Source organism: Leuciscus leuciscus (assembly GCF_965113295.1).
Source record: "Leuciscus leuciscus genome assembly, chromosome: 11".
NCBI lineage: Eukaryota > Metazoa > Chordata > Actinopteri > Cypriniformes > Leuciscidae > Leuciscus > Leuciscus leuciscus.
This window is the reverse complement of record NC_138735.1, coordinates 11,491,600-11,517,759: the sequence shown is the minus strand read 5'-3', so window position 1 is coordinate 11,517,759 and position 26,160 is coordinate 11,491,600. Positions and strand designations below refer to the sequence as shown.

Sequence of the window (26,160 nt, the reverse complement as noted above, 5' to 3'; positions counted from 1 at the left end):
CCATGGAGGTCCAACCGTGTCAATCCTGTCAATCATGTCAAAACTCTGGCGGACTGCCAGGTCATTGTTAGCTGGGTGTTACATTTTTACCATAATGCTGTTTAAAGAGTATACAATTTTCCGTGATAAGCCTACCCTTAATAACTCTTCTGTTAACTACCCTCCGTCGATCCAGCTGTCTGTTGGTGGGTATACAGAAATGTGGAAGTAGGCTATAATCTGTAGTAGGTCTGGGCGATATAGCCTCAAAATTATATCACGATATTTCAAGAATATTTGCGATAATGTTATTTATGACGATATAGAACAACGTTTTATTGGTGATTACAGCTGGCAGGCAGCAGCATTTATTAAGTGCAAACAAAATGAAGGGCATTTTCCAGAAAATGCATTAAAGACATCGTTAATATAGTCCAAGTGACTACAGTGGCTCAATCTTAAAGGAGCCATATGTAAGATTGTGGCCAAAACTGGTACTGCAATCACTTTCAAATTACTGTAGAGCGTTGTATCCCCTCCCCCTCCCCCTGACTCGAGGTTGCCAGATAGGCTGCAGGATCCAGCACGAACGTTTGTAGCTGCAGCTGTGGTAACTAGAGCTGAGCTGGCAACCCGGATGCCGAAACACTACTGACTTCGTGATTGGTAGATAGCCGGAGGGTGGAGCTTCAGGCCAAAACACAACATGACAACATCAACATCAGCTGAGGGCTGCAACTTCACTTTTTAAATGACAATATCCTGGCCGGACTACTGTTGTCAGTGATGTAAGTATTTGAAATGAATATGATTTCTTAATGTCTAGTGACATATCAGGGCCGTTTTATGATTAATTGAAATACATTTCTTACATACAGCTCCTTTAAGTTTATAAAGCGACGAGAATACTTTTTGTGCGCAAAAAAACACAAAAATAACGACTTTATTCCACTATTTATTTCCTTCTCTCTGAGCCTTGAGTTTTTTCACGTAGTGTTTTTGCGCAGCGCGTCTGTGTTGCACGTCACCACGTAGGCTCACTATTGGCCGACGCTGGTCATGTGTGTCATGCGTGTGACGTACAACACAGAAGCGCTGCACTATTAAACTACGTGAAAAAACTTAGAGAGAAGGAAATAAATAGTGGAATAAAGTCGTTATTTTTGTTTTATTTTGCGCACAAAAAGTATTCTCGTCGCTTTATAAACTTAAGATTGAGCCACTGTAGTCACTTGGACTATATTAACGATGTCTTTAATGCATTTTCTGGCCCAGCAAGTTATAATGTCTTAGAAGCCTATGGATGAGTGAGACAGCTCTCAGATTTAATCAAAAATATCTTAATTTGTGTTCCGAAGATGAACGAAGGTCTTACGGGGTTGGAACAACATGAGGGTGAGTAATTACTGACATAATTTTCATTTTTGGGTGAACTAACCCTTTAATTTCTCAGTTCAGGTAACACAGAGAAAAAGTAAATATTGTTAATTTACATTGCGACATTGTACAAATACAAAGAGGGTTGAAAATCAGCGTAGTTACACTTTAAAAGAGCCATTTCCCCCCCCCCTTAGATTTAACTTAGCTTAACTTTTTTGAAGAACCCTTTTTCCACTACAAATAATCTTTAGTGCAATGGAAAGGTTCCATGGATGTTTAAAGTTCTTCATGCAACATTGATGCCAGTGAAGAATCTTTATTTATAAGTCTTAGCAAAATCCACTTGATCAAAATCACATGATCAGAAATGTATTTCAGGCCATGCGATAAATGTTTTAACATAACATGCGATAAAGGTTTTACTTGAACTATTTTAACTTAAAAAATAGTCAAAAGTGCACTAACTGAAGAATCATCTAAATATATTTACACACATAATTTCTCAGTTTTAAAAACATTCAACATTCCATATTTCCTAAGTATCTTGTGACTGGTCTCGTTATCGTGTGTGCATGATGTGGTGTGTTCCTTTTGAGGCCAAACATTTACCAGTGCGTCATGTACAGGAGAGCTGTGTGTTTTGTTGTGTAGCACCTATCATCCGTCACAGCAGATGTTTGGCTTTGTGTGAAGTATGGTTGTAAATTATGTATGAAGATCTTTTGTGTAAATTGTCATACTACATAATGTATGTTTACAAAGCTGCATGAAAGCTCACCTTAGATGGGAACTCATTACAATAAGTGATGCAGAGAGGTAACAAAGGGCTCTTTTGCACATAAAGTCACTTTCTGATCTCCATCAATAATGAAAGATCATTTAGAATAGGCCGGATAGGCCATCTGCTACACGCACCTCTCAACTCATCAGCCAAACTGGTAAACACAACTTTTTCCCTCAAAGATCAGACATTTTATAAATGTATGTCATAATGGAATGCTAAAAATTAACCTGTGGAGAAGGGCTGGCACATGAATATTAATTACGTGACTGGACACTACAAGAAAGTTACCAAGTAACGTCAACCTAATCAATATGCATGAGGTAAGCCTTCACCGTTGTGTCCCTCATTATTTAGTGAAACCCAGTATACGTCACTGTCACCATAGTGACAGACGCTTTGCACGATAACTGCACAGGCATCAGTAATGCATCAGTAATGCATGTCAGTATAACTTAAATGTGTTTAATCAACTTTGTATTACTTTTGAACAACTGCAAGCAAAAACAGAAAACTGACTGAATGTGCTGTTTTATTTACAGCATAACAGCACATTAACATCTCATAATGATATTCCAGTGTTTCATACCTAACTGAGGTAAGTGTAAGTGTGTTTGTGTCTGTGTGTGTGTGTGTTATTGATCCTAATAATGTCTCAACATATAAGCCATATTTTGAGATGTTGTTTTTGTGTACTGTACAACAAGCCTCCATTGCTCCCTGTTCTATTGTTTTTTAGAGTGTTGATTATTCATATAACAGAACTTCTAAAATATTACTCTTTTACATTGTAGACATTATAATATTGTACTGTAGACAGGTTCAAACAGGATCACAGTTCTTTCCATAACATTTAGCTGTTTTCTAATATGTGACACTTTCTTCATGCAAACAAAAAGCTCTATGATATGAATAGATTTTTTGGGATATATGCTATGGTAATACACTGTAAAAGCTCATTTGTTTAGCCTACCTTAAAAAAAAAGTGCAAACACATTTATATTAATTCACTTAAAGCTAAAGCACTTAAAGCATAAGAACCCACCCTCGTGAACAGCTCTGGGTAGAATGTCACAGGTTGTCATCTTCTAATTACGGTTCCCTAAAATCTGTACCCGACCTGAATCACTTCTTACCCTAACCCGACTTGCATACATGATTTTTTATTTTTTTTTAAACCCCGACCCGAGACAGACCCGATAAAATTAGACCCAAGTCCGATCCAACCTGATTTTATTTCCGCATTTATTTTCAAATCCGACGGGACCCGTCCCGAATGTAAATGGTAATGATGTGTGCACAGCCTTCAGGGCCCGTATTCATAAAGATTCTAAGAATCCTCTAAGAAAACTCTTAATTTAGCTTAAAAACTTTTACGTAGGAGTCTTAGCTTAAAAGCGATTCGGGACCGATCTGAGAGCAACTCTGAGTAAGGAAAAGACAAAAACTTTCATCTTAGTGAGGAGGCGGGGTTGACCCCGTTGCTATGTATGACACAATCTTTTGAAGACTGTGATTGGTTGGTTGTCCAAGAAGAAAACATAAAAGTTATTTTAAGTATAGGGTCTATTCTAAGCCTTCACTTTGAAATTACATGCGTAATTTTTCCTATTTGACCGTTCTCACACACACACACACACACATTATATATGTGTATATAAATCCTTTTTTTTTTTATTTACCATGCTGTTAATTTCCTATAAGGTATTTGATTGGCTTAGAATGATACAAATTGTTCCACTCTTTCCAATTACACTGATTGCTGGCATGTCTATTTAAGTGGTGGTTTGAATGTTGGTTTTAATGTATCAAACATGGAATTTTCCCAGTTGTAAAATATCGTAATGTAGTGATTACTTTCATTTCTGGCGCTATGGCATTTCTGTGCTGTGTCGGAGATGTTAGCGTGTCTCTAATAAGATCAGTCACAAACATGATCACTGCACGATCTAATCTATAGCGTCTTATTAACTCACTGTTATTCATTGTCTGCAACACATTTCTTCTCCCTCTTCGTCTTTCTGCCATTTTCTCCTCTGCTAAAGAAACTCTTAAGCCTCTTAAAAGTCCTCGTCCATGCTCCTAACAATTTTGACCTTAAGACCTCTTTTAAAGGTTAAGATGCTTTCTGAATTACTTTTTTCTTAACTAGGATTTTGTCTTTAATTTTAAGAGTAAACGCCCACATTTCTAAGATTTTTCTTAGAATTTTGTCACTAGGAGCTACTCTTTGCATTAAGATTCTTTATGAATACGGGCCCAGGAGTCCTGCTGACTGATTTGGCTGCTGCTCCATAACTTTCATTTATTTATTTACTTATTTATTATTACTTAATATTATTGCCTGCCCGATGGATACAAGTTATAAAAAAATTAATTGATAGCCTAATAAATCATGAATTTACTAGTGTTGTCTGCAATGCTATTTACCTCATCTCCGGCAAAAGGCTTCTGCACACAAAAAAGAAAAGCCCTGCATGGCATGAACACGTGTGGCTTTTCCTGATGGATCTCATAGCTATAAGATGGATTTCTGTGAGCAAGGTTTTTTTTTTTATAAGTTAGAAGCAAAAGGAACAATGAAATCACTTTTCCAACGGTGTTCATTGAAATGGTAGGCAAAAATGTGGAGCAACTGAGTCTAAATGTGGTAGCAACCGTGTGTAAAGTCCATTGCATGTAGAAGCATGAATTCTGAGATAAAAGGTGAGATAATAACATTTTGTTAAATGCCCGCCATAGTTTAAAAGAATTCGTGTCTTCTCGGGTACATTCCGAAAAAGCACATTTATTTTAAATTACCCGAGACCCGAGGCCGCAATACTGAACCTGACCTATGTCCGAGGCACTTGTCGAAGTTTTGGACCCGAACCTGCTCAGGTCTCGGGTCGGACCTTGGGTTTTCGGATCAAAGTGGACCCATGAAAACCTCTAATGTAGGTTTTAATATTTAGAACACTTCTATTATCGATTGCTATCAGGATGTGAAGAGAGCTTCAACCAATATAACAAAAACAGCCTGCCTACCTCTCACTAATTAAATTGACTTAAATAGATGTCAAACTTACCCCAAAACTCTGATGCCCAGTTTCACAGATAAGTCTTAAGCCCCCAGCAAGCAATAGTTGTCATTTCACCGTGTAGGTTAACTATAGACCCAATGAAGTCCCGTTATGAGTAGCCCACTTCTAGCCAAAATAAACTTAAATTTGGTTACATGTCGTTTTTGCTAAAATAACTTGTGAGATGTATGATATTCCATCATGTAATCAAAGTCAACAGTGATCACAAGGTGTTTGGTTTCCTTTCTTTGACAAGTTCATGTTCTAGATGACTCTATTCTTGGGCTATGTTTAGACATCTATTAAATTTTCATTGACAGGCCAAATTTTGCCTTGTTTTAGCCTAGACATCAGGGCCCGTATTCATAAATAATCTTAATGCAAAGAGTAGCTCCTAGTGACAAAATTCTAAGAAAATTCTTAGAAATGTGGGCGTTTAGTCTTAAAATTAAAGAAAAAATCCTAGTAAAGAAAAAAGTAATTCAGAAAGCATCTTAACCCTTAAAAGAGCTCTTAAGGTCAAAATTGTTAAGAGCACGGACGAGGACTTTTAAGAGGCTTAAGAGTTTCTTTAGCAGAGGAGAAAATGGCAGAAAGACGAAGAGGGAGAAGAAATGTGTTGCAGACAATGAATAACAGTGAGTTAATAAGACGCTATAGATTAGATCAGTATGGAGTCAATATAGGGCCATATATATCTGCAAAATAAAACAATGTTTTGCAAAAAAAAAATATGTTTTGAAAAAAAAAAATATGTTTTGCAAAAAAAAAATATGTTTTGCAAATAAAAATAGAGTATTGAGAAAAAAAATGGCTTTTTTGCAAGCAAAAAAATAATAATTGCAAAAGAAAAGTTAACCACTGAGAGAAAAAAAAAAGTTTAGCAAAGTAAAACTTCAGCAGCATTGACTTTGCAACACATATTTCCCTTTGCGCCGCTCCTTTAAATCCGCGTTTCAGTCATCCGTGCCTCTGCGGCGCAAGCTTTCCTTTGCGCATCATTTTTCTTTGCGCCTCGCTTTGTGTCCCTGATTTGACGTGGGGGGAGGGGTCAAGAGGTTGGGGTGTGTACAAGAGACGAAGGCGCGTCCCTCTCGTAACGTCATCAGCGCGAGCCCCAGACTTTTTTTTTATTTTTTATTTTTTTATTTTTTTTATTGACATATTTATAGAACATTAACAAAAAAGGCATTCGTAATTTCAGATTTTACAAACAAACCTGAGCGTACATACAGATATTACATCACAATATACATATTCTCATCAGCAGGCAAATAGAGCCCCAGACTATTATTGTCAATAATACATACCTGTGATCCATCACCCGTGCTGCGTTCCAGTCCAAAATAGTCATGCTCTTCACTCGCTAACTTCCCTTCATCTCGTTCACTCGGATGTACGTCATTGCGAGTGCCCACTACTGGCGGAAACTGCAATGGGCTGAACTGGAACGTCCTAAGCCCTTGATCACTTGGAATCAGCTGTGGAGTTGATTTATTATTTAATTTTTTTCCCTTTAATAATTTGTTTAATGCAGTATCCAAATGTTTATAGGTGTGTTTGGGTTGTTTTAAATTTAAAACATTATAATTAATATATCATAGAGTTGTCTGTGTGGTGGTGATTAGACGAGATATGTGGTGACGTCACAATCGTACTGCATTGTGGGACATATAGGTGCCTGAAGTGTACATTTGAAGCAGACTCGCTCCCTCGGTCAAAATCGAGGGAACGAGGGTCTGTCCATATAAACTTCCCTCGTCCACTTCACGAAGTGGAACGCACTTCAAATGGCGGCAGGGATTCCCCCAAGGGGAAGTGCTTAGGGAAGTTCGCAAGTGCGTGTCTAAAAGTGGACTGGAACGCAGCACAGCATGTCTCTGCTCCGCCATTTCGATCGATCCACTCGGTCTGGGGCTCGCGCTGATGACGTTACGAGAGGGACGCGCCTTCGTCCCTTGTACACACCCCAACCTCTTGACCCCTCCCCCCACGTCAAATCAGGGACACAAAGCGAGGCGCAAAGAAAAATGATGCGCAAAGGAAAGCTTGCGCCGCAGAGGCACGGATGACTGAAACGCGGATTTAAAGGAGCGGCGCAAAGGGAAATATGTGTTGCAAAGTCAATGCTGCTGAAGTTTTACTTTGCTAAACTTTATTTTTTCTCTCAGTGGTTAACTTTTCTTTTGCAATTTTTTTTTTTTTTGCAAAAAAGCAAAACAACTTCTCAATACTCTATTTTTATTTGCAAAACATATTTTTTTTTGTGCAAAACATATTTTTTGTTTGCAAAACATTGTTTTATTTTGCAGATATATATGGCCCTATATTGACTCCATAGATCAGCCTTTCTCAAACTTTTTTCAGTCAGGCCACCTTTCAAAAGTGCATAAAATCTCAAGGCACCCCAGTGTAAAATATAATTTAAAAACACTGCATAACCCAAATGTAAATGTAAATTTTATATATATATTTATCTAAAATGAATTTACAATTTTATTAATCCGATCATATGTTTAACCCTTTCACACGTAAATTTAAAATATTCTGGCTGACCCGCCAGCGTGAGTTTTTCAAGTCACTAGCTGTGTCTGAAATCGCTCCCTATCCACTATATAGTGCACTATTTAGGGTGTCGGCCATTTTGTAGTGGTGTCCGAATTCTGAGTGAACGACATCATTCCCTACATTCGTTCACTACTTTTACCCACAATCCTCTCTGAATTCGAGTGTACATCCGATGTACACTTGCTGAGACACTATTTCCCACAATCCAACACGATAAGGCGATAGAGCGCGAATGAAAAATAAATATGACGGACGGCAACAATGTCACCATGGCAACGGCGCACGCGAGATAGAAAACAATCATTTGAAGGAAACTTAACAATCATTTGACTGACTGGAAACCCCGCGAAAGTAATGAAAGTAATGTTAAAATAACGGAGGGGTTTTTTTGACAGTTTTATGTATGTATGTATGTATGTATGTATGTATTTATTTATTTATTTATTTATTTATTTATATATACCGTTATATCTATATTTGAATAAACAAATGTGTTGTGTAGTGTTTTGTTCTCTTTTATTTTCACATATAAATGTAAAAAGTAAATAAATATGACAAGCAAGTCTTTTTTTAAAAATCAAATAACGCAATAAACGTGAAAAATACATACATACAATTGTTACATACAATTCATACAGCCAAAAAAGGAAATATCAAAGATGGGTAAGTAATGTTTATGACGAAATTGTCCGAGCTCTCTGGCGCGTGATAATTATGTCAGCGTCCGAATTCGCTCACTCATTTTCGTTCACTCTTTGCTGATGTAGTGCACTCAACTGCCATTCACTATGTAGGGATTAGTGAATGAGTGAACGAGTGAGCGGTTTCAGACACAGCTACTGTGTCACTTTATGGTTTCCATGGTGACGCGTCATTGCTTGTCACGTGACACACCGCAGAAATAACAGTATGTGTTATTGTGTATGTGTACTGTGCGACTAACTGGGACTTGTCACTGCACTTGTTGCTTTTTATTATCTTTAATTATTATCTTAATTGGTTAGTCACTTTGGATAAAATGTAATTGTAAATGTTAAAATAAGTTATACTGTAAAGGTATACGGTAATTGCTTTTTATTGTGGATATATTTACATGTTCTAAATTATATACTAAGCATCTATTTCCTATCAATCACTTATCTTGATGTTTAGTGTTTGTTCAATTACTAATACTGTAAATATGCAGGTATTCTGTACTCATACATTTAGTTAATTTAAAAGAAATTGACTGTACATTTGCTATTATTAAGAACTTAATTAGAGATGTTGTGAAATTGGATCGGTACAAATAAAAATAAAAACTGTAAATTTACAAACATTTGTATTTGAATTTATGTACTTGTGTGCATTTTTTTATACATAATTTCATTGTTATTTTACACAGAAAAACTATATTAAAAGAAAATTACTGTAGATAGACAGCATTATTATATAAAATAATTGTATAAAACCTTAAATTTACAGTATTTAATTGTTTTAAAGGTGTATATGACTTTTTTTAAACGTTAAAAATCCCAATAATTACATAAGATTTTATGTAATATTAAAGATATAATCTGTTATTTAATTATGGAAAATTACTGTATTTTAACGAGATTGTTTTTTGCCGTTATTTTACGGTAATTTTCTGGCGCCCCAGCTGCCGGAATAATACCGTTTTTTCACAGTTTTTTTTTTTACAGTGTACGTAAAAGGTTTTAAGCTAAATTAAGAGTTTTCTGAGAGGATTAGAATCTTTATGAATATGGGCCCAGGGCTGTTTTTGGATGGCTATTAGATGTCTTTCAAATGCAAAATTGCTTGCTGGGCCTAGTCCCAGACTAAAATAAATGTTTGAGCTGTCTTAACTGAAATCAACTTGCACTGACATATTTTAAATTATGTTAGTGCCATTGTTTGGTCTCAAGATTTATTTTTTATTTTAATTTTTTTGACACATTTATAAAAGCTACTTAAATGTCTTAATGTTACTTAAATTGAACAAAAGCATCACTATATCTGAAAAGCCAAGCCAATGTTGATTCTCGTTTTATTACAAGCTTTTTCACGTTACCTTTTTGCCAGCAGACTCTCTGTTCAGATTTTTATTTTTTTTTAAACATGTGATTCCCTGGAGGTTCAAGAGTGTGCGCCATTGTCAACCTTTCTCGCTCATTGCGACAATTAACCCATGCCATTCTCACACCATGACCATACACACATCGAAGTAGCCAGAGCAACATTTCTCTATTTCTATTTCATGTCTAAAATATAAACACTTACAATAGGGTTACCAAAGTGAATCAGGGTAAGAAAAAAACATGTTTTGGAAGAAGGATTGATGATGTATTGATTCATTTTGTTCATTTTTAACAAAGAAAGTTACATAATGCAGACATCCCACCTCACTCAGAAGGTCCGGGTGTCTCCCACATATTGATAGCGGCTCCCTGACACCCACAAATTATATACAATATCCCAGAAATCAAGCGAGCGAGAGGGAAAGCCTGTTTCCACCTGGTATTAGGATGTGTTTTCGGTCAACTGATCAAAAGTTGTCAGCTAAGATACATTACCGTTACACCTTGTATTATCATGCATTTCAAATGCACCTTTTTTGAAAATATTTTTTTATTTTTTTTAAATGCATCATTTTTACTTTCGGCACACAAATAACATATACCAATGGTAGGCTATACTACAACAATCACTCAGCATAGTGTTTTTTTTATTAATTTTTTTACTTAGAACTGTATAGCTCAATTACTTCAGAAAGCATTTAGCACATAAAGTGAAGTTTCTTATTATTTTTGTTTTAATATTATTATATTGTAAAGCTGCCATGCCTTCTTTCCATCCCTTTTCTATTACATTTCTAGGCATGATACTGTAATATTGGACTGTAAATGTTTGTGTTTAGCCAATCAGAAATGATTGTTTTAAAGAGCTGCATATCAAAAGGTAGCTTTGATGGTTATTTGCACAATTATAGAATATAAGTCCAGCAGTCGTTGCCTTTCGGTATAATTAACCCTTCTAAAAAAAAACAGCAATGGTGTAGAAGCGAGTCCCCTTCCAAACTACAAAAGCTTATTTTGTCAATCCAATATGACCTAATACTTTTAGCATTTAATGATATATATAAATCCACGTAAATACTTTTTGCAGACTATTAGCGCAAGGCCAGGGAATCTCTGTGAGACGCGTTTTTCTACAGGATTACAGAGAACATTCTCTAAATTACAAAGCACTCTTCCAAATGAAGATATATATAGTGCAATATTCTCTTTATGTATAAAAAGCGGACTGAAAATTCATTTGTAATCCATGAAAGTGCATGGTGATCAGTGATCATCTCTGGCTGTCAAGTTTAGTTAAAAACGAATTATTAGATTGGGATTTGAACCTCGGACCATTGCACACTGAACTAAAATTATAAAACCACACATCTGTTGTTTTGTTAGCCTGAAGTCCATATCAAAAGGCTCTGTATTAAAAAGTTGCAATTTAGAAAATGGTTTAAAGGAGCTGTATGTAATAAATGTATTTCAATTAATCATAAAATGGCCCTGATATGTCACTAGACATTAAGAAATCATGTTCATTTCAAATACTTATATCACTGACAACAGTAGTCCAGCCAGGATATTGTCATTTAAAAAGTGAAGTTGCAGCCCTCAACTGATGTTGATGTTGTCATCTTGTGTTTTGGCCTGAAGCGCCACCCTCCACCTATCTACCAATCACGAAGTCAGTAGTGTTTCGGCATCGGGGTTGCCAGCTCTCCTCTAGTTACCACAGCTACGTAGCAGCCTACGTTCCTGCTGGATCCTGCAGCCTATCTGGCAACCTCGAGTCAGGGGGGAGGGGATACACCGCTCTACAGTAATTTGAAAGTGATTGCAGTACCAGTTTTGGCCACAATCTTACATATGGTTCCTTTAAATGAAAGGCTTATTTGTGTGGTCATGGTGCAAGGTTATTAAAGTTAGTTCGTTGTGACTCGCAAGGTTAGCTGATTCTGGTACACACCAAAAGATTTTTTACATCTTATACGATTTTCAAAATGTGATAGACCACAAACATGAGGACAAAAAATCCTAGATTTAACCACACACAAACAGATTTTCAACCAGAGTCTCGACTTTGAACACAGGAAATCTCGCAAAATCTCACGAGACTTCAGAATAAGCATGGCGGACGATGTGCAGGAAGAAACTGCGATGATAGTGTTTGGAAAGGTTTTACACAACACGTTGTATAAACATTCGTGCTGTTGCCACAAATCAACAAGCTGATCCTCCATCTCTGCTGTCCACATCAATTTCACTTTGTGCAGCGCCATGACTGCGTTTGTTATGCTTCCGTCTTCTATCATTTCGCTTTCTGATTGGATATTGTTTCGTTTCACGTGATAATCTCCAGAGCGTGCGCACGTTTGTCCTCGGGGTTCCCCCCACACATCAGGATTTCTGATCGTAAATATTCAACATGTTGAATATTTACGATTCGCGATCGGGACGGCTCCGACGTTCTTCCGAGCAGGTTCAGACACTCTTAACACATCTCACACCAAGGGAAAATCTGATAAGATAATCTGTAGAACCATCAAGATAATCGGGACATAGCTATAGGGTCGTCGGAAGGGGGGAAATCGGCCCAAAATCAGCCTGATTATCTTTTGGTGTGTACCCAGCATAAAACGTCGCAACACTGCTGTGCATCACTCCGAGAACTTTAGCCATGACTTTATTATAATACAACACAGCCTCTTGTACCTGATTACTTAAATATACTCACTGATGATCATTTGATATGTTGCAGTCTGTGACTTTATTGCTTCACAAACTGTTTTGGAGCAGAGCAGCAGTGAGTCAGCAGGCGTTTGTGTGGTTGAAAAGCTGCTGGCATGCATGTCATTTTCATAACAACATTTGGCTTATAGAAAATAGCAGCTTTTACTACCAATTGTCTGGCCTTTTTGCTGTATTCCATTTTATGGCCCCTATAAAATATCTATCCTCCCTAACTTATTAGTTACTGAAAAAACAAATCAGCAAATGAGAAACACTGGTCTGAAAACCCATCCGTAATCCAATAAGATGCACATGTGGAGAAACCGCAGAGACCCAGTGCTTCATCAGAGAGAATTATGGGTGCTGTGAGCGCTGAGCTGACTTACAGAATGAATTGAAGCACACAGACAGCGATTCAGCAGGAGCGAGTGAGTGAACGGAAGGCATTTCTCTGTTCCTGTCTATTTATTTGAGTGAGCTGGCGTGTCTGAGGTGTGAGGCAGAGGGATATCCTGTGCTCTTTTACGTTCGCCTTTGCAGGAGAGGTGGCAGATAGCTTTTCCTCTGTTATTGCACACAATGTAATTTGAAACAATTACCAAAACACAGACTCACTTGTTACTACACACAGTTCTCCCCATATATACAAAGTGCAGATTCAATAGCTTAACATGTTTTACAATCGCACCCGGTGGAGCAGCGTTTAGTGTGAAAAAGTATAGTGTTTCACAGTAACCCGCATAGTATGGGATAATCTTTCACATTTTGCCTGGGGTTTGTTTTGCTATTTCTGCAAAAACTTGTGCAGGCCATGTGAATTACCATGGAGAGAGCAGATAGAAATACTAAATAGGCAGTATCTGATAGAAATGAATAAACAGGACTTAAACAATAAGGGGAAATAATTTGTTACCTTTGATAATAAATACATTTTTCTTACAGTATATGTCTCTATGGTCGTCTCGCTTCTGGTCTGTGCTTGTTCATGTGTTTTGGAGGAGGTGTGGCTTTGGACGGCGATTTGCAGGGAGGGTGGGATATGCTTTCAATACTAGCAGGCTAAAGTTAGCATTTCCCAGCTCACCTATTGCACATTTAAAAAGTGCTACATATTAATTCAAGCAGAATTTACACCAGAATGTTCAGTAAATCACAGAAAACCAAAATCTAAAATATTTATATGATATTTAAACGTAAGATGTAAATAAAACACAGCATTTGCTCCAAAAAGCAAGCTATTCAATTTTATCTTAAAAATGTCATGAATTGATACAATTTAAAACACAGACACGTGCTTGTACGTACTTGATAAACACAAGGAGCCAAATTACACTAATAACCTGTAATTCTGTTTCTGCAGGTAAAGGTCAAAGGTCAACACACAAGGAGCAGAACAACTGTGGCGATGGATGTGAGTATGCTTTCAATACGGGGTCAGAGCCTTTAGCTTACAGTTTTCTATTAAGTCAAAGGCAGACTTACCATTCACATTTAACATTTGCTGCAATGGCCTGTGAGAGGTCAGCTGGGAATTGAGTGAAGGAAACGGCATAACAGAAAGCTGAGGAATTCTCAAGTAGCTGAACAAAAAGCCTATTTAAAATCCCAATGAGTTCTCATGATCCCGACCTAGCCCCTCATTCAGCTGGGCTGGACTGCCACTTCTTAGTTTTACACACAAAACAGTATATATTGACATGTTTATTATACTTTTTTCCTTCTTAATCTTTATTGTTCTGCATAAATTTAAAGTAGGTGCATACTAACATACTACTTTTACTATTTCTGCAGTATATAGTATGCACAGCATGCACATTTTCTGCATGGAATACCCAGATGTCCTACTATATTTAATGCTTACACACTTGGTTCGATTGCCCGGTCCGAACCCGAGTTCAATTGCTTCAGTTGATACTCGCCAAGACAGACAGTTGACGGCACCCATTGACTTCCATAGTAGGATGCTGGCCGGGTTGAGACAGTCATATGAAATATTCACTTTATAAATATAAATTAGCATATCAATAAATATAAATATAGCCTATTTACCTAATATGTAGGACATAATCTACCAAAAATCTTAAGATAATTATTTGTGATATTTTGGAAAATCCAGCTATAGTGAGTTATTTGTTACATATAATTGTATTCTACACAGTAAAAGGTGGTAGGTGTTCTTGTAAGGAGCTATATGTTTACCTGAAACTTAAAATTAGCTTAATATAGTCAGTTTGATTCAAACATGATAATTATATTTTTGATTTGAGCCAAACCAGTTAATTTACGTTACCACATTAAGCACATTTTTATGTTAATATTTTTTCAGTGTACATTTGTTTAGCAAAATAAAATCCAATCAACTGATTTTGTAAGTGAAAAACTTGATTCAATTTCACAGAATCTCTTGACCTTACACCAACAAACAGAATTTGTATGGGTTATATTAAGGTCATTGGTGAAAACAGTCGAAAGGTAGGTTTGCACACAAAAAAGAATGGTTTGCACATTTATTTGTAAAGTAACAACCAAGACAGCTGTGCTGAATTAGTGTTCAATGTTTGTCATGTGACAACACTGTAGCATACTACTCTGAAACATACTTCATGTTACGTCATACTCATACTTCTCTACTATATAATAGGTGAAAAACAGTAGGCCTATGTGACAAAATAAGTATGTCAGAATTCACAGTAAAAGAGTAGGCAAAAAGTACCCAGATTACCTACTACTTCTGGCGAGATTCTGAAGTGTGCATACGATGGACACTTTATCACTGTAAGCTTCATAAAACATTTTGTTTTATTTATTAGTTAGGTATAACTAAGTGCAAAAGCTGAATAATTGATCAAAGCCTACTGATTAATTGGGTAAACAATTGACGATTAGTCAATTAATCGTTCTAATAATTGTTAGATTTATCTATTATCAAAATAATATTTGGTTGCAGCCCTACTCTGAAATGTACAATATCAGAACACATTGTTCAGGCATACTGCACACAATGTAGTGCACTTGACTTGACCTTCAATGTAACAAATGAACCGGAAATAATTATAGATGCTATGTTCACTTTTTGTAATTTATTGGTTAGGCTGCCATTTTTGCATAAAATGTAAAAGAATAACTGGATGCCACTCACATGAAATGTGATGAGCTCTTGTGGCAACAATGAACTGTTTTAAATATTTATTGTGAAATAAGGGCTAGACTGTGTGTGTGTGTGTGTGTGTGTGTGTGTGTGTATATATATATATATATATTATAAAAAAAAACACACAAATGTTTGCAAAATAACACCCATCCCCCCCCCCCCCCTTTGGTTTTTAGTGGCATTTTTAAAACGACAAAGAAAGTTCTGTAATTTTTCAAGGTTCTGTTTTTCCCTCTTAATCAGTTAGCATCAAAGGGGCACACATGCATAAATAATTGGCTAATTCACTTAAAGGGGCCAGCGTAGATTAATTAAGTCTGAATTCTAATTATGTTTTCCTGTTTTCACCAACTGACATGGTTGTTGTTCAACATAAAGCTATTAGTTTAATAACAATTAGTATTTTGTGAAAAAGCGTGCTCTAAAAATACATGAAGATAGAGCTGCAGTGAGGGTGCTAGCGAGCTAGCACTTTCATCAGTCCTTGTTTCAATATGAATTTAAAATATCCAAATCGTATTGCAGTGTTTGTGAAATATAGTCACACATATATGAGTCTCATTGAAGGATGCAGGCATGTGCCATTTCTGTGAAGTATTATAAAGCTGATTATTGATAGTTACAGTTCTGAATTCTCATTGGATGAAGTGGCTTTAAAGCTTGTAAAATCACTATAATCACATCTGTGACTGCACATCCTATATTAATGCAAATTGCTACATTGCGTGGCAACAGTAAACAGCTTTCATTTAGCCTAATGAGCTATAGTACTTGGCAGATGAATGGTTTATTCCAATGATTAATATTAGTAAATATAAATTAAACATCTGTGACAATTATGATATTGCTGTAGCCGCCAGTAACCAATTTGAGACAGTTTTACTGTGATTTTTACCATGATCTGGGGTGCCACTTTGCATTGTGCCTAAGAACACCACTTACACTTTACCTCTCGTGGCTTATTTCTTTATTATTCACTGTTACAGATTATTGTAAATGCAGAAAAACAGAGGTAACGGCCCAAATGTTCAATGCTAACCATAAAAAATCACAGGTTTTGACTAAAATTGTAGGTTATTATGGACACCTTATTCTTTATTTTTCGTTTACAGCGGACAGAAAGAAAATAGCTGCTTTGTACAGAACTGGCTCAACAGTTTATGAGATGAGAAGTCACTGTTTATGAGAGATGAGTTACAGAGTACTCATGTTAGTGTGCATCTTTTTTATAAGATCATCAAAAAATTAAGATCCATTCTTGGAATGTAGATGCTTTATAGTCCTGAATTTTGGGTTTGTGTATGTGAGTGTGTGTGTGTGTAAGCTTAAGGTTAAAGCTGTAACATAGAGGACAGAGGCTGTCAGCACATCAACAGGGCGAGAGAGAGATTGTCGTAGGGCTTGTTTACCGCAGCCAGCAGAAGAAAACAGTCAGACGTAAATGAGGGTTGACGGTTTCATGAAGCACAATTGGTTGAAGGCAGATTCAATGTGACTGCTCTGAACTGGGCAATGATCCGTACAGTATGCAAAATTCACTCTGGAACTGGTCTATGCCCACCAGCCTTACGCCCAGAGGAACGGATCCCAGGCTGGAGAAGGCATCCGTGTTCCCAATTCCTTTCGACAACAATCACATTCTCTTATAAAGCTCATGCATTTCTCTTGTCATCCATTAGAGGATTTATTGCTCTTCTTTGTCCAGTGCGCAGCATATAGTGACATCTTGTTAGTGTTCATTGAAAGAAAAGGCAGAATTTTCATTTCTAACAGAAGACTGGATGCCTCTGGATGTCAGTGGGGCCGTTTTCCCTCCCGTTCTTGTTGTATAGTGTGTTTAAGGCAGATATCAGCAGGATTACTTGGCACCTTATACCAACCCGACGCTGAATTACTGATGCACTGGCCATGTGTATTTGTTATGTATTTATGATATTAAAAGAATGTGGCAGTTATGCCTCAGTGTTTGGTGACAGAGTTTGGCACAGGGCCCCACTGATGAATAATGATCATTACCTTGTTTTATCACAGTAAGGTTGATTCATTTTGATGTTAAACAGACGATTGCTGATCCCAGAGCATGTTTCTGTTTACATACGAACAGAGAGATGAGTTGAGTACAACTAAATATTCACTGAAATATACATGCTTTGTTCCAAACGAGTGTCTTAGCAAAAATGACCAAATGCTCTTGGCTAACAACATATGTTTGCTGGCACACATTACATTTGAGAGAAACAGACTTCTTGTAAACACTCTTGTATTTGTGCATAATTTGTACAATGTATTTTTTCTACGCGTTGTTTGGCGAAATTAAAGTAAAAATGCAGAATTTATCTTAGCATAAATCTTTGATCGTTATTATTTCAAGTGACAATATTGGATCACTTTTAAAATAGTGTTCAATCAAGCAGGTCAAAATTCATTACATACATAAATAAATATTGGCATATAATAATAATTATTACAATTATTTCTAAAACAAAGTTGTAGCTTCTTATTTGTGTTTGTCTTTGGTGGTTGCAATATTGCACCAAACAGGGCAGATTAAAACAAGATATTTTCGAAGAAGCTTTATTAATTGTGTTAGTCAAGCTATAACACTAAATGTGGTTTATAATGCATGCAAAGTCATGGATGTTCATGTGTACATGTACAAAAATTCATCAGGGAAAAATAGAGGAATACGACAATGCTGGTGTGACAACTTCAGAAAGTAATTAAAGAGATTTGTTACTGGGAGATAATTGAAATCCACCAGTGTAAGGAAGCGCTGGACGGATAATATGAAATGTTGAATTGGTGAGGATAATTATGTGTCATTTTGCTTTTGGCAAAATCATTATTTGCTTATTTCTCAAGTGGTGGCCCAATTATCACTTGTAAATTTCCATGCGGGACATGCACCAAAAAATAAATAAATAAATATTCCAACAATAAAGTTTCAGTCATGATAGAATGACTATACATAAAAAATGGAGGATAAAAATATACTTAATTGACACATTTAAAATATCTGGTCAGTCTCACCATCTTCCTGTTGGAGAAATTGATTTGAAGACAGTAGGGGAAAAAAGCAAATGGTTTTTAAATAAGTTACAATTAGATTAGCATTAATCTCGGCGGTGCAAATGAATGTGTGGCTTTAGGGCTTGTTGGATGTTAAAGCAGATTTCTAAACTCTGCTCCAGATTGGAGTGTGTCCTGCTCAACTTTAATTGCTTTGTCATGTAAGATGAAAAACATTTCCCACTTAAACTGCTGTCTTTAAGATGATGTTTTATGTTTTGATTATTTGTAAGCTCTGTTAATATGTTTTGCAGTGTTTATCGCCGTAATCTGTGCCATTGAGGGCTCATTTACATATTTAAGATTTAAATACTGCAGTCACAGATCTCGGATTTCATGAAAAATAAATAAAACTAATTCAATAAAGAATAAAAAAAAGACTTATTATTATTATTATTATTATTATAATTTATAATAACTAATGGGGCAATTGTCATGATTTTTAATCACTCCAGTGATTATTTCTTATGGTTGGTTTATTTTTAAAGTCAATTGTATTGAATTTTTTGCCCAGGATAAAAAGTAAAGTTAAACACATTAAACCCATGTTCTTAAAGGTTCCTGTCATATTTTAGACAGGTTTTTAGGCTTTTTAGCAAAGTTTAACCGCAAAACGTATAAAAACGCTAACAATGCATGGCAGTAAACACTTTATTCCATTGTGCTGTTATTTTGTTGACTTCACTCAAAAGCTACAATAAAAATAGAATGATAGAATTCACAGAAAGGGTGTATCAGATATAAAAGAGATTAATTTGTTTGTTTGTTTTTTACACAAAATGTATGAGAGTTTTGTTGTTTACATTCATTACATTAATGTTGTACTTGTAGAAACAATTTGTAAAAGTAAAAGTATGAGCAATATTTTTAAGAGACTGCCCCCTACAAATATTTCCGTACACATCTTTAATTTTAAATGTTCTGCCTTTTTTCATATTCCTGCATAACATGTTCAAGTTTCAGGTTTCAATGTTCAAGTTTCTGGTTATGTTATGTTTTTAATTTGGTGCAAGGGCTCTCATCCTATTTCTTCCTTGTGTGTTTGAGCCTTTATGCTGCTTGCAATGTGTTTATGATGATTTGCATATTCATATGTACGGCAAACCTCCAACATTTAGTGTGCATAAAAATGCATCTTTTTTTTTTGGGAGGAGAAAACATTGTTTTTCTCGGGTTGGGGTGGGATTTTTGTGAGGGTGGGGGTTGGACATTGTAAGTATTTTAATGTGACCTTCATCAGGCATTCATGTCAACTTATCTATTTATGATTCCAGTTTCTTCCACTCTGTTGTTCAATTAGCGCTTGACCCCTTTAGCGGCGTTGTAAATTAAATGACATTTCCGTGTCGTCCCATATTTAAAATACTGCGTTAGTTGCGGATCAGAAATGATGATCTTCATTCTGCAACTAATTTATTCATTTAACAATTTCCCTCCAGAAGTTGCAGCAGAAGGCTGTGGAGCAACCTGAGCAGAAGAAATCCAAGTCGGCTGAATTTCTGATGGGTGAGTCCCGCGTGATGAGTTATTGCTCATAATTTGTGTAAGGATTAATTAACTAATTACAGACAAATGGCTCTGGGCTAAATTTTGCTCTTGCTTGTCAGGGCGCAATTTGTAATTATTTTAATCATTTCTTCTTCTTCTTCTCCTTCATCTTCTTCGTCTTTCTCTCTATCCCTCTTTTATACACACCCTTCCTCTTCGTGATTTGGGTTTAATTTTAACCTCATTGTGTTTCTGTGTCATTTTAAGAGGGAGGGATTTTTCGTTTGTGATTAAATGTTCTGTGGAATAATGTGCCACTCTGACCTTCTCTTATATTTTCTCATATTTTCATATGCACTCTGTCTTTCTGTCCTCAGCAGAAAGAGGCTTGATGGAAGGCGCCGTGAATCCTGCGTTCCAGGAGGACTTGGAGGAAGAGAGTGAGATGAGAGGTGGCGTGAACGATAGCACGCTTGTAGCTCGGCGACATCAGGCCACAGTTACTGCACGAGGTGAAACTTCACGCTCTCCCACCCTCTGTAACGCAGGCACGGCCTTACATTCCACTGCAGCCTGTCCCAACAGGTATCTGTGTAGCATAGGTGCATCTACAGATGTTGCAGCAGCGGATTTGACAAAAAAATGTGTACGTGCTAGATCTGCATGAGATGATATCATGTTTTAAACACGCTGCTCATCATCTAAAAGAATCCAGTTTAGATCTAGACCGGGAGCATACGCCCTCCTGTTATAGCAGGTTATGAATCAGATGTCTGGTTTGAGAGTGTATAATTGTTCAAATACTTTCGCAAATGGACATTTTGTGAAAGTAAACCCATGACTTTCAGCTGAGAGACAGTGATATCATTCATTTGAGATAGAGCATGTCTTTTGTTTAGCTCAGATGTGAAAATATCTTTACGAATGAAAAGTTAAAATGCAAGTGCATCTCGTTACCAGTCTGTGTCTGTACTTAAAATATTGTGTATGTACTTAAAAAATATATTGCCTTTACAAAAAATCTAAATAAAATAAAGTTGTCCTCCGAAGAGGGGGGGTGGAGGTGGGAGAAAAAAAAAAAAAAAAAAAAAAGGCAAGTGAATGTAAGCAATAGACATCACGACAAATATATATATATATACATATCTATATATATCTATATATATATATATATATATATATATATATATATATATATATATATATATATATATATCTATACATATCTATATATATCTATATATATATATATATATATATATATATATATATATATATATATATATATATATATATATATTCATTCGTACAACTAATATTTGGAGACTAGGTGTAAGTGTTAAGATAGCCTAACATACATTGCAGGTGCATTTTCTCAGAGGAGGCAAGGGAGGCATTGTCTCCCCCAAAAAACAACGCAAATATAAACAAATGTGACATTAAAAAGTGTGTAAGTAACACTGTCCAACAGCGACACCAGCAGGTCAAGTTACAGCGGGAGTCCGCGTCTCTCATGCATCAAAAGTAAAAAAAACGGTTTAATTTTTTCATAATATACATTTGCACATCACCACATTTTCAATGATTTCAAACGACTCCTCAGATGAATCCATCTCTCTAAATCCCTCCTTTCCGCGAGCTACTCTGCTCTGATTGGCCAGACAGCTCAATCTGTGGTGATTAGTCTACCGCGTACAGCTCGCGTTTCGAAAACAAAAATGCCCATTGCCATAACAAGGTCAGTTCTGCTTGTCCTGAGGCTTTCTTCACCATAAACTAAACACCGTAACAAACGATGACGCCGATTTTACCATATCAATCCGAGCGCGGGTCCAATGATGAAACATTGGAAGAACTAGTCATTCAACCCGAGCCTCCATCGCAAGGACGACTCGAGCAGGACGTTTCTCAGTGATATGCTACTCGGTTTGAGGTTCATTATGAGATGTTGCAACTGTAATTCCTCACCATCAGCATTAACAAGTGCATGTCCATCAACAAACCGATTATTTTACTTGTACTTATTTATTTACCGAGTATTTTTCTAATTTATTGCGGTGAACATGTGGAAACTGTATCAATAATAGCCGAGCTCTAGCGTGAATGACTGATGTAACATAAACTTTGGTAAAACAAATCTTGCTCCATGCTTAATCTTTCCTCAAAGTAGTGAGGACGACAGACAATCTGCATTAATAGACAGTTCCCTTTCGTCAGCAGGGAACTCCGACGCCTCGCGACGAATTGGGATCCCAATTCGTCAGGGGAACTCCCCCGACGAGCCGTCTCCGTTCCCTGGACTCAGGGAACGAGGGTTACCATACGTAACCGAGACGTTCCCTTTCGTCAGCAGGGAACTCCGACGCCTCGTCGGGGGAGTTCCCCTGACAAATTGGGATCCCAATTCGTCAGGGGAACTCCCCCGACGAGGCGTCTCCGTTCCCTGGACTCAGGGAACGAGGGTTACCATACGTAACCGAGACGTTTTAGGTAATAGTGGCCTACAACTGATTAGCTGTATTTCAGTAAAACAGTAATAATGTGAGTTAACCAGTTAGCAGGAGACCTACATAATATAAAACTCAAAACTAAGTATTTTGGACACCATCTTTAAAGAGCAAGCGGTTTGCAAATCCTGCACTGAACTCCGAGATTTGAGGAGTCATCGTCACAAAAATAAAGGGAACACAGCAAAAGATTAGGATTATACTGCTGTGGTATCGTGGTAGAGATTCATTTTAACCACTGATTATTCACACGCTCGTCCTTTGGCAGTGTAAAAAAACTGGCTTTACCTTCACATTGTAGAGCACAGCGTCTTCTGGACATGATGCTATCCAGTATCCACAGGAATCAGCTGCCGGTTTGAGGGGGTTCAAGTTCTGGTGAAGGACTAAGTTCTGGTGAAGGACACTGATCAGGAATGTTATTAATAAAGTCATCTTTAGTGGCAGAAGTGATAGTTCTAACATATTTGTAACGGAATCAGCTTTGCAACCTTGGCTAAATGGAGGAAACACGAGACTAGATAATGATCTGAGATGGCATGAGAATTTCAGAATTGATGCATGAGATGAGAATTTCAATGGCATTAACATTGATTCCATGTGACAATATAAGATCTAAAGTATGATTATGACAATGAGTGGGTCCTGACATGTGTTGTCTACCTCCAAAAGAGTTCAGAATGTCTCTAAATACCAATCCCAATGCGTCTTTCTCGTTATTTACATGTACGTATATTAAAATCACCAACAATTAGGACTTTATCTGCAGCCAGTACTAACTCCAATAAAAAAAAATCAGCAAATTCTTTGATAAAGTCTGTGTGCCCTGGTGGCCTGTATATTAGCCAGCACAAATGTCAAGCACGATTTAGTATGTAAGCTAATCGTAGCAATAGCGATTTAGATAAAAGATAGCGATGTCAGATTAATGTGATTGGCAATATTAGACAATATCTAATATATGTTGATGAGTAAGTTATATTTAGCAATATAAACAACAAGGAATGATAGTAAATAGAGATTCAAAGCAGAAAGCTATACGAAGCATACAGACACAAACCAGCAGCAGGGCAGACAGGAGCAATCCTCTTTTTTTTTTTTGTGCAGGTTTGCCGAATCAGCCTGAATGAAGAAAATGATGGCATTAATGGGAAGACTAAGTAAAAAGTAAACAACTCACCTACTTAGATATCACTGCTTTATGTCACATCAAACTTGAAATGACCTGAAAACATATTGACTGTGGGGGGTTTTAGTGTGCAATCAGCTTGGTGAAATTAAAGGTAGCCTACATTTCCGTGTCTGTGACCAGTGTTTACCGAGCTTGACGACTGATGAAAATAAGTTGACTTATAAAAAGAACAGCTGAACATCAGATCACAAATAAAATGTATTGTTTAAATTGTTACTGCCTTTAGTTAGTATTTTGAAATATATAATGTTAAAGTCCCCCTATAGTCAATCATTTGATCCCTTAAAACGTATCTTTGATCACCAAAATGACATATTTAAACGTTTTTTGTTTTTTTTTCATGTAAAAAAAAAAAAAAAAAAAATAGCTTGGATGCAACTCTACACCCTTGCTTCATTTAGTATCTGCAGAGTCATGAATATGCTAATTAGCCCCGCCTCCACTCACGTCAGCTCACAGATTCACTCGGCCAACTTACTGAGGTAAACGCTGTTCACTGGTATCGCTCTTTACAACGTTGGACACATAACGGTAATTAATATGATTAGCCTTTTGCTTGACTATGTCATCAAACAGCTAATAATATGTTATTATCCAACAAGGAGAAAATACTCAGCAATGGCATTGACATGAATTTGCACATGGTTTGTCTTAAAGCACATTAAAAACACCACAGATATAGCCTATACACAACATTAAAACTTGATTTTCTCCACAAGGGGACTCTAAATAAAACTGTGAGGACTTTGTCTCCTCATTTTGAAACAGCACTGCACACCACTGATACATTAATAATAATAATAATAATAATAATAATAAAACTGATATTTGTAGGTGATTGCAGTTTCTGTACTTCAACATGAGTTGAAGTACAACTTCAACTTCAACTATTTTTCATATTACTAATAACAGAGATTTAATATATAGAATACGTACAACTGAAACCACAACATAGGCAAAGGAGCAAGTAAATAAACAAAAAACAGAAGAAGAGAAAGTTGGAGTGGAGTTTAAATTTCAGACGGCTCCTGTCTTTGTGTGTGTTGTGAAAGCTCACAGAGCACTGGAATGAACATAGAGTGTTTTAGCTGGCAGGCATATTCCCGCATGTAAATAATTCAAATGATTATCAAATTCAAGCTGAGATCAAACCTTAGCTTTTGCCTATGCATAATTTCAAAAGTAAAACCGCTGTGTTCAAATCCTTTGATAAATACTACATCAACGTTCATTTCACACTGCAAAAGAAAAAAAAGAAAGAAAGGACAGATCATTTTTGTCCTGAGAGAAGCTGTCTTTTGGCTGTTTTTGTAAATTCTGTCAGCATGTAGTTGAGAATGTATTTACTTGCATGTACGAAAATGGCCTGATTTCCCCACCCTAAATCTATAAGCATGCTCCCTAACAGATCAGTGTTATTCTAGCAGCATCAAACTGCATTGCAGCTCTACATTATTGATAGTGTGCATGAAGAACAGAGGAGAGTTTGATTAAAGATGAGAAACACTGGAAGATGGCCAGGCCATGTAGTTAAATCAAAGATATAATTCAAAGACATAATTTCAAAGACCGCCAACGTTATGCAAATATGAATGTTCAGCCCCTTCCAACAAAAACAGATATGGAAGCCAAACTGTGTTTACCGTGGAAAGTGCTTTACTTCAAGACTCAAGTCACTTTAATTTATTTGATGGGTGAATGTCAGTCAAATGGGGCGTTCACACTGACAACGTTTAAATCGCTTGAGGTCGATCTGTATCAGGCGGAGGATCATTGTGTGCACTCCCATTGGTAGTTGCAGCCTCACATCGATGCTCATTTGCATGAAGTCAACACAACTTTGTTGCATTGCCAAAAGTCTCATTTGTTCATGACGCCAGAAACTGAGACAGTATCAGTAGGAGGATATACTTTTAAATAAATTGATGAGAGAAATTGCAACTCTCACTATGGCTGTAGAAGGAATAAAAAGTCCCAGTTTGTGGTTTAAAGATCCTGTTGCCTTTTTGGTAGAAGGTAGTAGCAATGTTCATTGGCAGGATCAGACTGAAAAATACAGGTTTAGCATGATTTCCAAATGTATATTTTTTTTTTTATGTTTTCCATATTTTTAGAAGACAAATTTATTACTGATTTTATTTCTGATTTGAAATACTTGACAGCTCTCATTGAAAAACAATTATTTCAGGCCGATTTTTCGTTAGCCTC

General features: G+C 36.5%; 1 protein-coding gene across 1 annotated transcript in view; it reads left to right on the top strand.

The window, feature by feature from the left end:
* The first annotated feature begins 2,608 nt into the window (after nucleotides 1-2,608).
* ofcc1 (orofacial cleft 1 candidate 1) overlaps nucleotides 2,609-26,160 on the top strand; it is a 135,930-nt gene continuing 112,378 nt past the window's right edge. The window contains exons 1-4 of the mRNA XM_082184815.1: nucleotides 2,609-2,738; nucleotides 13,906-13,956; nucleotides 20,205-20,271; nucleotides 20,631-20,765. Coding sequence (XP_082040941.1) covers nucleotides 13,951-13,956; nucleotides 20,205-20,271; nucleotides 20,631-20,765 — 208 coding nt within the window. The 5' untranslated portion in view covers nucleotides 2,609-2,738; nucleotides 13,906-13,950. The remainder of the gene's footprint in view (nucleotides 2,739-13,905; nucleotides 13,957-20,204; nucleotides 20,272-20,630; nucleotides 20,766-26,160) is intronic.